The sequence below is a fragment of the Cyprinodon tularosa genome, unplaced genomic scaffold, assembly GCF_016077235.1.
Source record: "Cyprinodon tularosa strain WSP-4 unplaced genomic scaffold, ASM1607723v1 ctg25, whole genome shotgun sequence".
NCBI lineage: Eukaryota > Metazoa > Chordata > Actinopteri > Cyprinodontiformes > Cyprinodontidae > Cyprinodon > Cyprinodon tularosa.
This window is the reverse complement of record NW_024038928.1, coordinates 1578480-1592893: the sequence shown is the minus strand read 5'-3', so window position 1 is coordinate 1592893 and position 14414 is coordinate 1578480. Positions and strand designations below refer to the sequence as shown.

Genomic DNA, 14414 nt, shown 5'->3' with positions numbered 1-14414 from the left:
ACTTCATGATCAAGAGAAACTTTAAAGTTTCATGCATCACCATGATGTTTAGCTCATGCAATCATAAAAATTTATACTAATTCCTTTATTTGTTCTGATTTTACATGGAACTATAAATAGGTTTATAATCAAATCAAATCTTAAAATTTATAAGTTGAAGAAGTTCATAAAGAAGTCAAAGCCGAGGATTGAGCAGTGAGTCCAGAACCGAACTAACGGTTGTTAGCTAGCTAGCTAGCATCAGCGTTGGTGAAAAAGCTGCTAAAATGACTCTTAATACTTTAACTTTCCTGTGCTTTACTTTAGACCTGTTTCCAAACCTAAAAGACCTACAGGTCAGATCTGGGGTGACTTGTCCTTGAAACAAAACAGATAATTATTCTAATTTAGTAGTTATTCTAATTGTCAAGGCAACCAAAAATAAGGATAGTCATAAACATACAAAGAGAGCAAATGTGGAGGTGTGGGTATTATTCCAGTGCATTTAAGAAAAGAAATAGAATAGAAAGAAAATATTGAATATCCCATCAAACTAATGTAAATAATTAATCTTAAGAGTCCAAGAAATAAGCCCTTTCTGAATCTTTTATGGTAAATGGTAAATGGCATGTACTTATATAGCGCCTTTATTCAAGTTAGGAGACTTGACCAAAGCGCTTTACACTACATTCATTCACCCATTCACGCACACACTGATGGTGGGGAGCTACATTGTAGCCACAGCTGCCCTGGGGCTCACTGACAGAAGCAGGGCTGCCGTACACCATCAGTAGACAATGCAGGTGAAGTGTCTTGCCCAAGGGCTTGAACCGTCAACCCTTCGATTTCAGGGCAAACTCCTACATCCGACGCAACTGTCGCCCCGTTTATCTTAACTACTGCAGTTGGTTAGCAGAATATCTGCTTTCCAAGTGTTTTCTCCAAATCAAACATCATGTGAGCTGATTTTATCAGTTCTGTGATGTTAAAGCAATCTAAGGTTTGTTCTTTTAAAAGGACATAATTCAAAAATTCAGTGTCTAGAATCTATTCTAAGTGTGACTAACAACCAAAGCCATTTCTCTGTTTCCTGTGACTCGGATACATTTTAAACCAGCTGTTTAACAGCAGCTTTAGTTGAAGTTCTGCACAGTTCTGCAGGAAATGAGGTATGCAGGAGCTAAGGGACTCTACCTTTATTACGTGTAGATCCAGGCTGTGGAGGAGCAGACTTCCTCTCCCGACCTCATTTTCAGTTTCTCCCGCCTCATTCACATCGGGTCCCTGCCAGGAAAACGCCCCCTGCCTCAGCAGGATGGATGTCTGACTCGTATCTTCAGGAGACACTGTGGACAGATGATGGTGATGATTGAGCACAATGAGAAACGCTGCTGATAATAAGTTACTGTTTTAGCTTTGACAGCAGGATATAAGGGAAAAAAGCAGAGCCTCACCCAGAGCGTAGTAGGCCTGCAGATCCTGGTTGGTCAGTTTGAAGAAGCGCTGGATTCGTTCCAGGGACACTTTGGCTTCAAGGATCCCATTGAGCACCCAGGGGAAAGCATTGAGAGGAACGATCAGCATTCCTACCAGGGCAACAGTGGTGAAAACCTGCAAGGTAAAGAAGCTCAATTCGTCATACGTCCCACAGTTAAAGCAATATGCATTTCTATAACCCCTAAATGTTACCTTGATAATGCTTTTAAGAAAGACAAGAGCATTTTTCTAGGAAAGCAAAAATATTTTCAGTCCCGTAAAAGGTGCTTTAGTAGCAGTTTATCTTTTTGTTTTTCTATTTCTAACTTTTTTTTATTAGATTTAAAAGGGGTAACTAGGAGTTAATATTAGGTTAATAAATCCAACATAGTTGCAAGCAAAGCAAAACATGTTTTGTAAATGGAAAATTGTTTTAGTAAGAAAAAATATAATCAAAAATGTAATTTTCAAATGCTCTGACATTGTGAGAGCATTTAAAAACCCACCGTTTTAAAGCGTTTTCAAATAATAAGTAAGAATGCATGAAAATTACACTGGTTTACCAATATTGTCATGTTAGACATAGTTGGAAAGCTTAGATTATCCACAATTCAACCACCAAGTACCTTTTATGGACAAACCGAGCACCAAAGCACAATTAACACGGATATAGCAGCATGTCAAAACGTACCATGACAAAGCAGCCACAACAAGAAAGCATGTCTTTATAACTGCTGTTCAAAAAATGACCTATCATTTTTTAGGATAAAAAAACAACTTGTCCTGTTTGAACTGATGCAGCTTGGGCTGTGTTTTACTCACCCAGTTTTCATGTATATATTTAGAAAATAGAAAGTGTTATCTTTCAAATAATGTATCACACATGTAATTTGGGCTTACGGTTCCTAAGTTATTTGCTTTACTATTTGGGTATGCAAAATAGGCGTGAATTTCCCAAAATGAGGTGGATAATAAGAGAGATATTTGGTGGAAAAAGCAGTTCCTCCGTAAACCACAAGATGGCAGCAGTGACTATTGACAGCCTCGGCATATTTTACTGAAGACAAAAACACAAGAAAAGGGAACATTTTTGGTTTGTTAGCAGGATGAACTGAAAACTTATGAAGAGATTTTAAGGAAATGTTTTACCAGAGGTGTGCCTCATGCTAAGGAACATTAAATTTCAATTTGGTAATGATCCACTTCGTGTGAGAGTTTTAGTATCAGTCACAATTTGGGGCAAAATTTGCTTCATGGAGAAGGTCTGCGACCTCCTAAGGCTTTTCTTGTTTTCATTTTTTTTCCGAGTTATTTTTCTTTATATTGTGGGTGGGTTTTCTTCTGGAGCGAGGAGTAAAGATGCATTTCTATTGGTCTGCTGGATGTTAGGAACATTTTATTAGTCAATGTGTGAGCATTTGTACTGGGCTAAAACTGAAGAGAATTTATTCAACTGAAATATCTTTTACCTTAATGCTGTGTAGCTGCTTGTGTTTGTTAGGAAGAGGAATTTTCTTTCGACTTTACGTTTTCAAAACAGGCTCTGGGGTGGATTGTCTAGAACCTGAACATGCCAAGCTGTTGCTTTACGCTGAGGCATTGCAGGACGGTTGGGATCTATTCGGTTCTAAACTGAATTCTCACAATCTGACCATTGCACCGCCAGCAAATGGAGCCATGTCTGTTTATGTCTTTTCTTTGAATCTGATGCTGTTTAGATACTCATCCAAACACCATCAGGATGGATACTTGCTTTATATAACTGTATTTTATCAGGATCAAATGGCTGAATCAATGTCCAAGCATGAGTCTGTTTAAAAAAAGGCTCATACTGATCCTGTTTAGCATGTACTGTGATGACAGGGGAGGTGAACGTCGCTGTGGGGTGCGAGGTGGAACGGATGGGGGGAGCGGGACTGTGGTGTTGGGATACGGCACTGATGATTGGGTTTTTGAGGGGGGTCACGGTTCTCTGAGTGCCAATGTATAAGAGTGTAAATGTAGATCTTGGCCTAATGTGTTAGTGTAGGTATGTACTGTATATATGTAGGTGTAAATATATATATGTATATAATTGTGTATATATTTATATATATTTTTTTGTGTGGAAGAAAGGAAGGTTACTCTAAGTTAATTTAGGTGCAATTAGAGGGAGAGGGGGTATGAATAATAACTTTTACTTCATCATACACTTTTTCAGACCATTTCAATTAATCAATGTCATTTCTCTGGCTGTATATTAGGGGTGGAACGGTTCACAAAATCCACGGTTCGGTTCGGTTCACGGTTTCGTGGTCATGGTTTTCGGTTCGGTATATGATGATTGTTACCCCGAAATCCCATAAAAATTAATGAAATTAATGGAAAAATCCCCAAAAAATTATGAATGAATTGTAATTATTTTTAATGATCCGTGGAAACCCTGGATCATTTCCGCATGTTTTGCTGTTTTGATCTCGCGCAAGACCTCTACGATCTCCAAAGAACTCAGAGTGGAGCGGACGGGAGCCTCAGTGGAGGCTGTAGGCTTTGCTTTGTGCAGTCAGTCTGGAGCGCAGCGAGGCGGAGCGGGGGTTGCTGACGGAGTATGAGGGATTTCGGGGTTAGCATGACGTGTTGGTCATGTTGCTGTTAGCATAAACAAAACGTGTTGCACAATGCTTGCAGACTGTTGCACTTTTATCCACAACTCTCTTTCCGCCGTCATCGTAGGTCACTCTAAATGCAAAGTGGTCCCATACAGCAGACCTATAAAGTGCTGCTGGCGCGTCCTCCAACTCCTGTTCTTTCCCACTCGCCATACCCACACAATTCTCCACAACAACTGATTTTTTTCTGCTACGCCTGGCTAAGCTGCTTCGCTTCTTCTTCTTGTTTACTACTGGTGGTTGGCTTTGGTTGCAGTACCGCCACCTTCTGCTCTGGAGTGTAAACGCTTCACCTATGAGAAAAAGGAGCAGCGCATGAACCGAACGAAACACACGCGAACCGAACAGAGACAGTCTAACCGAACGGTTCGGACGGTTTTCATAAACCGTTCGATCCCTACTGTACATATATATATATATATATATATATATATATATATATATATATATATATATATATATATATATATATATATATATATATATATATATATATATATATATATATGGTGTGTTTATTTGGTGGAGGGTTTGTTTTTATTTATATTGAGGTTAATTTAGTCAGTTTGGAAATTGGTGTTTGGTTTGGTTGATGTTAACTAGTGTTTTTTGTGTGTACTTGGATTGATTCATTTATTGTTGTTTGTCAAATTGTTTGTCTGAAATAGTCTGAAATAAATTCCTATTCATTAGTTCATTCATTTGGGGTTTTTTTTTCCGACAGGCATATAATGCGACTGTACACCTTTAATTCGCTTCACTTGCACTTAAAATAAAATACAGAAAATAAGGAAAAATCTGGTAGAATAATCTGTAACTTCATGCAAATACATCATAAAATCCTCGAGTCAACAGGAGCAGAGGGATTTCTACCTTGGCAGCAGTTAGTTGGTGTCCAAGTAGCACATATGTAACAAAGGTGAGGACACAGATGACCACAGGCAGAGCGGCCCAGGTGTAAACACACAGCGCATCCAGGTACTTGAGGTTCTTGAGGTGCAACAGCTCCTTTTCCCGATATTTAGCCACCTTCTGGGTAAAGTGAGGCTCCCAGTTATAGAACTTGATGACACGGATGCCGAAGAGGATCTCTGTCATTAACTTTGGATGAAAGAAATAATAATTACATAAGAATGTTAGAGTCAGTATAATTCATTAGAGCGTGCATAAACCAAAAAGTTGAATGTCTCACCTTAACTCGGTTATCTTTGTACCTCAGCATGTTTTTGTTGTTGCTTAGGATACGGGAGGCGAGGAACTTGTTGAAAGGCACCAGGACCAGCGCCACGCAGAGCCCCCCGAGGAAAGCTGCGCCTACCTGCAGGTACAGCAGGTAGAGGGTGACGGAGAAGCAGAAAGGCAGGCTCCACAGCTCGTGGAAACTGTTGAAGAAGTTGACCACGCGGTCGGTGTCGGTGCTCATCAGGTTCACCACCTCTCCCAGCGTGAAGCCGGCCAGGCTGCAGCTGCTGACCTGCAGCGCTTTGCCGTAGATTGCCGACACCAGCGAGGCCCGTGCTGACAGGGAGATCTTGGATATCTGAAAGACGTAGATGTTGCGGAGGACTGAACTTAGGAGTGTTGTGGCAAACAGGCCCAGCACACAGATGACTCCTTTACTGAAGGGGGCGCCCTTCTCCTCTATAAAGCTCACTAGACTGCTGAGAAGCAGGGGACCTGCAAACGAAGATATGTTTACCGTCACCTTGAGCACACCCAGGATGTAGTACCGCAACCCAAATGCTTTGTGCAACACTCTCAGTAATCTTACATCCCCCTCCAGTTCCAGCAGCCCCTCCCTACAGTCTGATCCTTTCACGCTGCTGACCGGTCTGGGCCACTGATCCTGCTGGCCGCTCATTCCTGCCCCACTACCACATGCCTCCCAACAGCGGTGGAAGTATCTCCAAACAACCGCGGTCCGAAGTTTCCAGGGAAGGTGGTACACGTGCTGCGGTCTCTCCAGGTCTCCTCGCTGCCCTCGTCTGAGTAACGGATTCAGCCACAGGTAGAAGAGCCGAGACACGCAGCTGCTTCCGTCCTCAGCTACCACCTCACCCGTGTCGGGCTCAGTGCTCTCTGGAAGGAGAGGCGATCCGTCTGCAGCGTTTATATGCAAGGTGTAATCAGCACGGTCCATACAGGGGAAGGCAATTCCGAGAAGGTAAAGGAGTAAAAGGAACGCCCGGGCTGAGGTGAGGACAAACCTGGCCAGTTTAAGAGGTTCTGTTGGGCTTAGATATCCCCTGCTGTTGCAGTAGATCATCAAGGTAATGACTATATTGGGCACTAAAAGAAGCATCACAGCAAGAAGCAGCGGCGGTCCTCTGGTTCTCCTAACACTAGTTCTAAGAATCACTCCGATTGTGCCGCAGTGGACCAGCCAGGCCAGGAGGGCCCAGCTGTCAGCTAGGATGTCCAGATACATGTCCGCCTGCTGCAGGACGCCCACCAAGACGATGTCTGCAGTAAAGAACAGCACAGCCAGCACAGCCGAGGACAGTCGGAGCGTCCAGCCGCATGGAGCAGATGTCTGAAGGATGCTGCTTCTGAAACAGAAAGAAATCAAATATCAAAATTCTAACTAGATATAGAGTCAGAAAAGATGCTTGACCTTCAACTGGAAATAAATCTGAGGCAGTCCCGGCCCAATCACCTCCAACCCAACCTAGCGTGATTGGATTCAGTGTATTCTCATTATGAGTTCGTATGAAATCGTACGAAAAGTTATGCACCGTAATTTCGTACGTTTTGGACGTTTTTTTCGTCATATGCGCATGCGCATCTGACGCACCATTCACGAATATAGAATATAAATTAGAATTAGCCCTAACCCTGACCCTAAGATATAAAACAGCAAGCAACGTAGTTAGAGACCTGAAGAAGTGATTATTGCACTGTTTTTCCCATTTTTACGTCCGTCCGCGGATCTGCTTTTTTTTTTTCTGTCTGCCAGCGCATGCACACTGATGTGGTTTTTTGAGGAAAAACGTCCAAAACGTACGAAATAGTGTGCATAACTTTTCGTACGATTTTATACGAACTGATAATGAGAATATGTTGTTGGATTAGACAAGCCCTTCTGGCCAACATCTAATTTGAATTTTCCTGCAGTTTGTGGGCATATTTTGTGCTTCGTTTGTCCAAAAGCAATAAAAAAAAAGTCATACATAGATGCAAATTTAAGAAAGACAACCCCTTTGTGAATGTTGGCTTTTTAAATTGGCGTAAAGCCACTGCAAATTTTTAATTGTGAAGTTTAACTAATAGTGCATATATTGACCTGAGAACTGATTAATGTGATCAATGATGTCTGTGGGTTACAGACCCTGTTTTTGGGTCGTGCGTACTGAGCAATGCGCCACCTGCACGCCCGGTTACAGACCTTGTTTGCATGCACTAAATTGTATATGACAATAAAGTAGTGAATATCGATCTTTTTATTAATTTTTATTCATTGTATTTTAAATAGGACTATAGGCTCTTGGATGTTTTGTCCAAAAAAAAAGCAAAAAAATATTCACAGCAACCCCTGTTCCAAATTACTTCCAGTGGCCCTGGATGCCTGGTCCTTCTTTAAGAAGCTCTTCTGTCCTCCTATCGTTACCTGTATTAATGGCACCTGTTTGATCTGTGTAAAAGACATCTGTCAACAGCCTCAAACATCCATCCATTCATCATCTGACACGCTTGTCCCAATTGGGGTGGCGAGGGATGCTGGTGCCTATCTCCAGCTGTCAATGGGCGAGAGACGGGGTACACCCTGGACAGGTCACCAGTCCATCGCAGGGCAACACAGAGACAAACAGGACATACAACCATCCACGCACACATTCACACCTAAGGACAATCTAGAGAAGCCAATTAACCTAAGAGTTATGTTTTTGGACTGTGGGTGGTAGCCGGAGAACCTGAAGAGAACCCACGCTCAGGGAGAACATGCAAACTCCATGCAGAAAGAGCCCGGGCCGGGAACAGAACCCTGAACGTTCATGCTGTAAGGCAGCAGTGCTACCCACTGCGCCACTGAGCAGCCTCAAACAGTCCAAACTCAACCATGACCAAAACCAAAGAGATCCTGAAGGAAACCAGGAAGTTTATGCCTGCTCCAGGCTGGGAGGAGAGAATCTACAACAGGCAGGAAGGATGGTGAATAAATCATCCGTGGGAGCGATTGGAAGAAAATGGAAGAAATACAAGACTGCTGGTGAAAATGAGCAGAAGAAGAGGGAATAATAATCCCAGAAGTACACAGACGGACCTGATGAATGACCTACAAAGATCTGAAGAAGGAGCAACGGTCACCATCAGTAACGCTCTACCACCGGAGGGACTCAGATCCTGCTGTACCAGCCGTGTCCCTCTGCTGAACGCAGTACATATCCAGGCCCGTCTTACATTTGTCAGAAAATATATGGATGATCCAGAAGAAGATTGGGAGAACATCATGTGATCAGACAAAACCAAAATAGTACTTTTTGGCACATCAATCCTTCATGTTTGGGGGAAGAAGATCGTTGAACTGCATCCCAAGAACAACAGGTCTACTTCAAAGCATGGGGGTGGACCCATCATGCTTTGCACTGGTTTTCATCCAAAGGGACATGAAAACTGATCTGTTAACGGTAGAATGAAATGGGACATGCATATTGTGATTATAAATCGAAAACCTACTTCTATTAGAGAGAGCATTGAATATGGAACATGGCTGCAGGACAATCGTCCAAACACACCAAATTAGCGGCTCTTAAAAGCATTTCGAGGACCCGGAGTGGCCTACCCACTTTGCAGACATCATTCTCAAAAATAAATTAGAGAAGGGAGTTAAAAGTCTGTGTTTCCAAGAAAAATAAATCCTCAAATATCACTGCTGGAGATGATCTGATGAAGGAATGGATCAAAATACCAGCTATAATGTGAGCAACCCTGGAGAAGACTGACAGGAAATGTTAATCTAACCCCTATCACTGCAAACAAAAGGGAATGCAACAAAGTATCGAGTTGACTTTTGAATCCCTTTTTCTTTTTTTTTATTTCTTTACTCCTGATTGAAATGAACCTAAAATGAAAATTACAGACTTCTCTTATCTTAATTTGAACAATCAGTGGATTAATAAAGACTTTTTTTGTCCAACTTTATATGAGAGTGAAATCTAGCACCATAAGAGCTTCATATTAACCTGCGGCTGCTGATGAATCCTTCATTCAAACCATATGCATGAATGCTAAATATACCCGGATGTGTACACCCGATAATCACAACCAGGAAGCTCTGATCTATCTCAGTACTGACCTAGCTAAGCTCAGGTAGCAGGCACTGAAAACCGCCATCCCAGCATGGGGCAGGGCTCCGAGGACCAGCTGGTTGAAGCAGGGACTGACGTGTCCATCCTGCCACAGGGGGAAAGGATCGTCCTCTGGTGTGTGACACAGACCTGAGACCAGCTCAGGGAGCCAGGAGTGACTCATCCCGTCCACCTGGACCTCCGCCACTCTAGACAATATCTGCAGAAAGACAAAGCATTAATTTCTGATCTAAACTCTAAGGAATAGAACAGCTGGGAAATAAAAATAAAAGTCCTGCTTATTAATAATCAGTAAAGTGTCACAAAACAGTTCACAAAGGTTCAAAATGCAGAAGCAACTCTTTAGCTGATAATATTACATGAAAGGCGAATTCAGTTTAAAAGTAAAACTTATACTTCATAGATCGCTTACAAACATATCTAAATTATTCATTTTGCATCTGATTGGTCCCGGTGTTAGAACAAAACCTGTGACCCGTCATATATGGTGACTCAAGTGCCTGCTGTGGTAGAGTCGCCTCAGCAATCTACTAACCATAACACCACAGGACCCGTAGCTAAACCTAAAGAAGTCTTTGGTTAAAAACACGTAGCGACTCCTTAGGTCTAAATAAGACAAGTCACAGATTTTGTTATAACACCATCAATACAAGATACTATTAAAGAAGATGACTTTATCACCACTTTATCACTACCCCAGTAACATTTCTGTTTGAATCACTTATTGAGATACTGATTTTCTTGTTAACTGAAATCCATAATTACCTAAACACTTTTAATGTACAGTGATTTTATTGTATGAGTTTCAATTTTCTAATTAAATTGAGTGACCTTTTAAATAATATTGTAATTTATTGAAATTGGATGGATGGATGGATGGATTGAAATTGACCTATATAATACTCATTTGAGAGATTTTTATTTGTTTTAAACCTAGAAATTCCACTTAATGAGTCCGAATATGAAGATTTAAACATTGTTTCTAAAGACTTAGATAACTTGTATCAACATTTTGTATGTACAGGGCGTATACGAAATTTCGTTTTGTGCAGCTTGCATTTGATCACTTGTGCAGCAGTGATCAAATGTAAACAGTGTGGGAGAAAAAAACATGGGGGAAAAATTTTATTAATATGGAAGTTCAGAGCATTAATACAAATGTGGTGCTATAATGCAGTGTTTTGGTTTGGTGTTGTCAGTGTGATGCAAGGGTGTAACTTAGTGATGAAGCTCTAGGGCTTAGAGTTTGTATTTTCCAAAATTGAGCTCAAACATATATATTCATTGACTGCTTTCCTATTGTTGAGAAAATAAAAGAACCAAAGTGCACAAATATTTATATCTATTGGTAGTTAGACATTGATAAATTAAAAGAAAGGGTGAATAACAGCCAATTCCGATACCAAAAGCAGAATATAATATAAAAATAATATAAACAATTTCAGTTTCATTCATCCATCCATCAATCCATCCAGAAAAATGGGGATTAATTGATGTTTTCCCTTTCAGCAACATCAGTGATTATCCTCCTTCAAAAGCAGCAAAATCTAATTTAGAAATTTGTCTCACATATTGCTGAGAGCCAAAGTCTATAAATGGATATTTCTAACAACATAGCACAGTTTAAACGTTTTAAAATGTTGAAATACTACTGGTTTACTGAGAAAACTGAGAGCATATAAGTCATTTAGCATCCTCGTGTATGTATACATGACTTTAAGTGAACAATAGACAACCTGACAGAAATAAGTTAAAACAAACAAACAAACAAAAATCCCTGGATAAACTAGGAAATTTACTTATTCACCAAGTTCAATTAGCGTCAACCAAACAACAGCTAAGCAAGAGCAAAATAAATCTAAACAGTGAAAATTCTGATAAGACAGTCGAAGCAAAGGAACCGGTGTTTTGGTTCCACCTGTTGTTGTGGAAAACTGCGACTACATCCGGGTATCGTCGGTAGTAGTTTCCAGGTTCTTTAAAAACTCTTTGACTGGTATGACTGCTGCTGCGTGCGGATGATATCATTATATTATATTTATCATATTTTACACATTATAAATCCTCTGCGTCCATGGTAACCACGGTCTCCGTCAAAAATGACCAGAACAGCTGCTGGAATCAGGAAGGGACCACACATAGCTGCCCTCGTTATTGCCTTTTAAAAAAAATGGAAATATCAGGTTTGTATTTATTCTTTTCCATCCTTTTTTTATTTTATTTGACGTTTGGTTTTTGACGGTTTTACGTTTTTACAACGACTACGGTTGCGTGTTTTTTAAATTGCTCAAAAAGTGAAAGAAAGATGTCGGCACACCACGGGCCTACATAAGGTACTATTCTAATCAGGATGTAAATAAAGATACCCTGTCCAATCCCAAACCTCATTCTAATTTCAAGCAGATAAAGGAAGATGCACCGTCATCCTAAACACTTCGGACTACCAGGACACAATTCTCACTCTGAGTGACACCAACACCTAAGAGTCTTTGAAAAGAAATCCAACTAACAACGGGAACTACAAAAAGAAAATCACGGACTACCTCAAACAACTAGAAAAAGACAAGGGACCATTCAGTTTATTTGAGATTACATCTAGGGGAAGACATTCTATGCTTAAATGGACTCCCCAAAAAAATCACAAGCAAGGAACACCACTCAGCCCATTATCAGCAGCGCCCCCCCCCCCCCCCCCCCCCCCCCCCCCCCCCCCCCCCCCCCCCCGTTTGAAAACTCCAAAGACTGCTAACAAAGCCAAACATTTAAAGATGTCGACAGGAGAAACCCTGGTGTCTTTATATGTTCTCTTTTTCAATTTCAATTCAGTTTATTTCTATAGCGCCAATTCACAGCATGTCATCTCAAGGCACTTTACAGGTCACCAGATCTTACAGTCAAATTGATTCAAAGTTTTCTATCGAAGGAAAACCAGCTGATTGCATCGACTCATTGATTGGAATGAAATACCTCTCACTAAAGCATGTTTGTAGCGACAGTGGAGAGGAAAAACTCCCTTTTAACAGAAAGAAACCTCCAGCAGAACCAGGCTCAGTGTGAGCAGCCATCTGCTGAGGCTGACTGGGGTTCAAGGAGACAGAAGCAGAGACACAAAAAGCAGCTGCAAAAGGCGGCCCCGTCCAGGAAACACACAGCCAGGCAGACGAGCACCGAGCCAGCTCCCATGCCAGAGGATGAAGAGATCACATCCAGCCAGTCACAGTCAGAGAAACAGGACCACACTGAAAAACAGGCCGATCTCCAGCATCTATAAACAAGGGTTTTGATGGCAGCAGCACAGCTGATATTTCTCTCCAGGATGGCGTCACAGCCAAACAGGAAAAGACGAGGCAAAGCTACTATGAGAAAAAGCAGAGAGCAGAACGTTAGAGATTGAACTAACAGATTCTGCAGAGTGGGAGAATAGAGAGAGAATGGAGCAGAATGATGAAATGGGGATCCCTATGTCCTCCAGAAATCTAAACCTATACATTAAATACATAAAAAAAAAAAAAAAAGGGCCAGAGAAGAAACCAAAGTGTAATCACTGGTTGGAGCACTTTTATTGAGGAGGTGACCATAGAAAAGGAGCAAATATGTGTTAGCACCTTTAATATAGACGGTTATTTGCTGGTTCTTTGTATTCTCCTGACAAACATACAAAGAGGCTAAAGAACAGGAAGTGAGGTTTGAAGAATTCGTTCATTTACAGAAATTGAGAACCAGCAGTATCAGAATTTTGGAAATAACAAAACCAAAGATGAAAACAGCAATAATTTTACAAAATCAAGAACCTAAGCGGTTCAATCAGTGCTCATAACATTATGCAACATAAGGTAGAAACACAAAGCAAGTTTTTACAAATGTTAACCAGAATCAGACAGAAAAGAACAGTTAAATACTGGGCGCAGCTGTCTAAGGCATCTCTGTCAGTTAAAAAAAAAAAAAAATCCAAACATTTAATACAAAGCAGGAATGAATCTATACAATATTTCTATATATATATATATATTTATTTATTTATATATATATATATTTTAACTTACAAACTGTACAAGGTTTCTTCCTTCCAGGCGGACAGAGGCCAGCCAATACCTACGTCACTTTTTTTTTAATATCCTAAATTTACTGATTCCAACAAATAAAACACAGTATTTACAAATTCATGAAAAACATAAATATAGATCTTTTTTTTCCCACCCATGTCGCTTGAATGTATTCTGATTTTTTTCTTTCAATATTACCCCAAAAGTCGGCCACTGAAACGACAAAGTCTGTCCCCCGTGTGAAACACAGAGAGGTTCCTGCAGCATTAACCTCCTACTGGGACTTCTTTATTCTCTTTATTAATTAGCAAGGTAAATCCATCCGAACGTTTTAAAAATTCTGCTATGTTAAACATTTGATCCTTACTGGCATCCATTGAACCAAAGGTTTGTAAACCACATCCTATCATTAAAACTGGACAGCGTGTGTTCAAAGATAAAAGCCAAAAATAAATAAAACTATGGTAGATCGGAAACAAGCAAAACAAAAACCCAGACTACTGTCTTAGCATTCTGTGACTCGATTGTCGATTAATAAGTTTATATTTGTTAACAGCAACATAGACGATAAAACGGGTCGTAGCTGCTGGTCTTTCTACCTCTTCTGTCTTATTTCTAGGTTTTTTTTTTATTTTGTTCCAAATACGCTTCAGTTTGTTCCCACTTTGGAGCCCGAAGTTTAAACGTTCTGTATTCTTCAGATAGGCTGCTTTAAGGAAGCAAATGCTGGATTAATAATCTGATAATTGATATCTACTAAAATGAGACGATTCTGTTTTGTGAATAAGGAGTCACAACATAAGGGCCAACAGGTCCGACTCTGATGAGAAACAAAATAAATACATAAATTATGACATTTTTAAAAAGTGGCATAACAGGGATGAGTGAAGGGGCGGAACGGCAGTGGGAGCTGGATTAGGGAAAAGAGCGAATCGGCCTGCAGCCGCCTATCCTTTACTAAC

General features: G+C 40.6%; 1 protein-coding gene across 1 annotated transcript in view; it reads right to left on the bottom strand.

The window, feature by feature from the left end:
* The window catches only part of abcc10 (ATP-binding cassette, sub-family C (CFTR/MRP), member 10), a 36104-nt gene extending 24593 nt beyond the window's left edge, over positions 1–11511 (bottom strand). Inside the window, exons 1-6 of the mRNA XM_038288233.1 lie at positions 11328–11511; positions 9397–9608; positions 5296–6652; positions 4977–5204; positions 1434–1590; positions 1174–1325 (exon numbers count right to left, since the gene is read on the bottom strand). Coding sequence (XP_038144161.1) covers positions 1174–1325; positions 1434–1590; positions 4977–5204; positions 5296–6652; positions 9397–9572 — 2070 coding nt within the window. The 5' untranslated portion in view covers positions 9573–9608; positions 11328–11511. The remainder of the gene's footprint in view (positions 1–1173; positions 1326–1433; positions 1591–4976; positions 5205–5295; positions 6653–9396; positions 9609–11327) is intronic.
* Positions 11512–14414: the final 2903 nt, after the last annotated feature.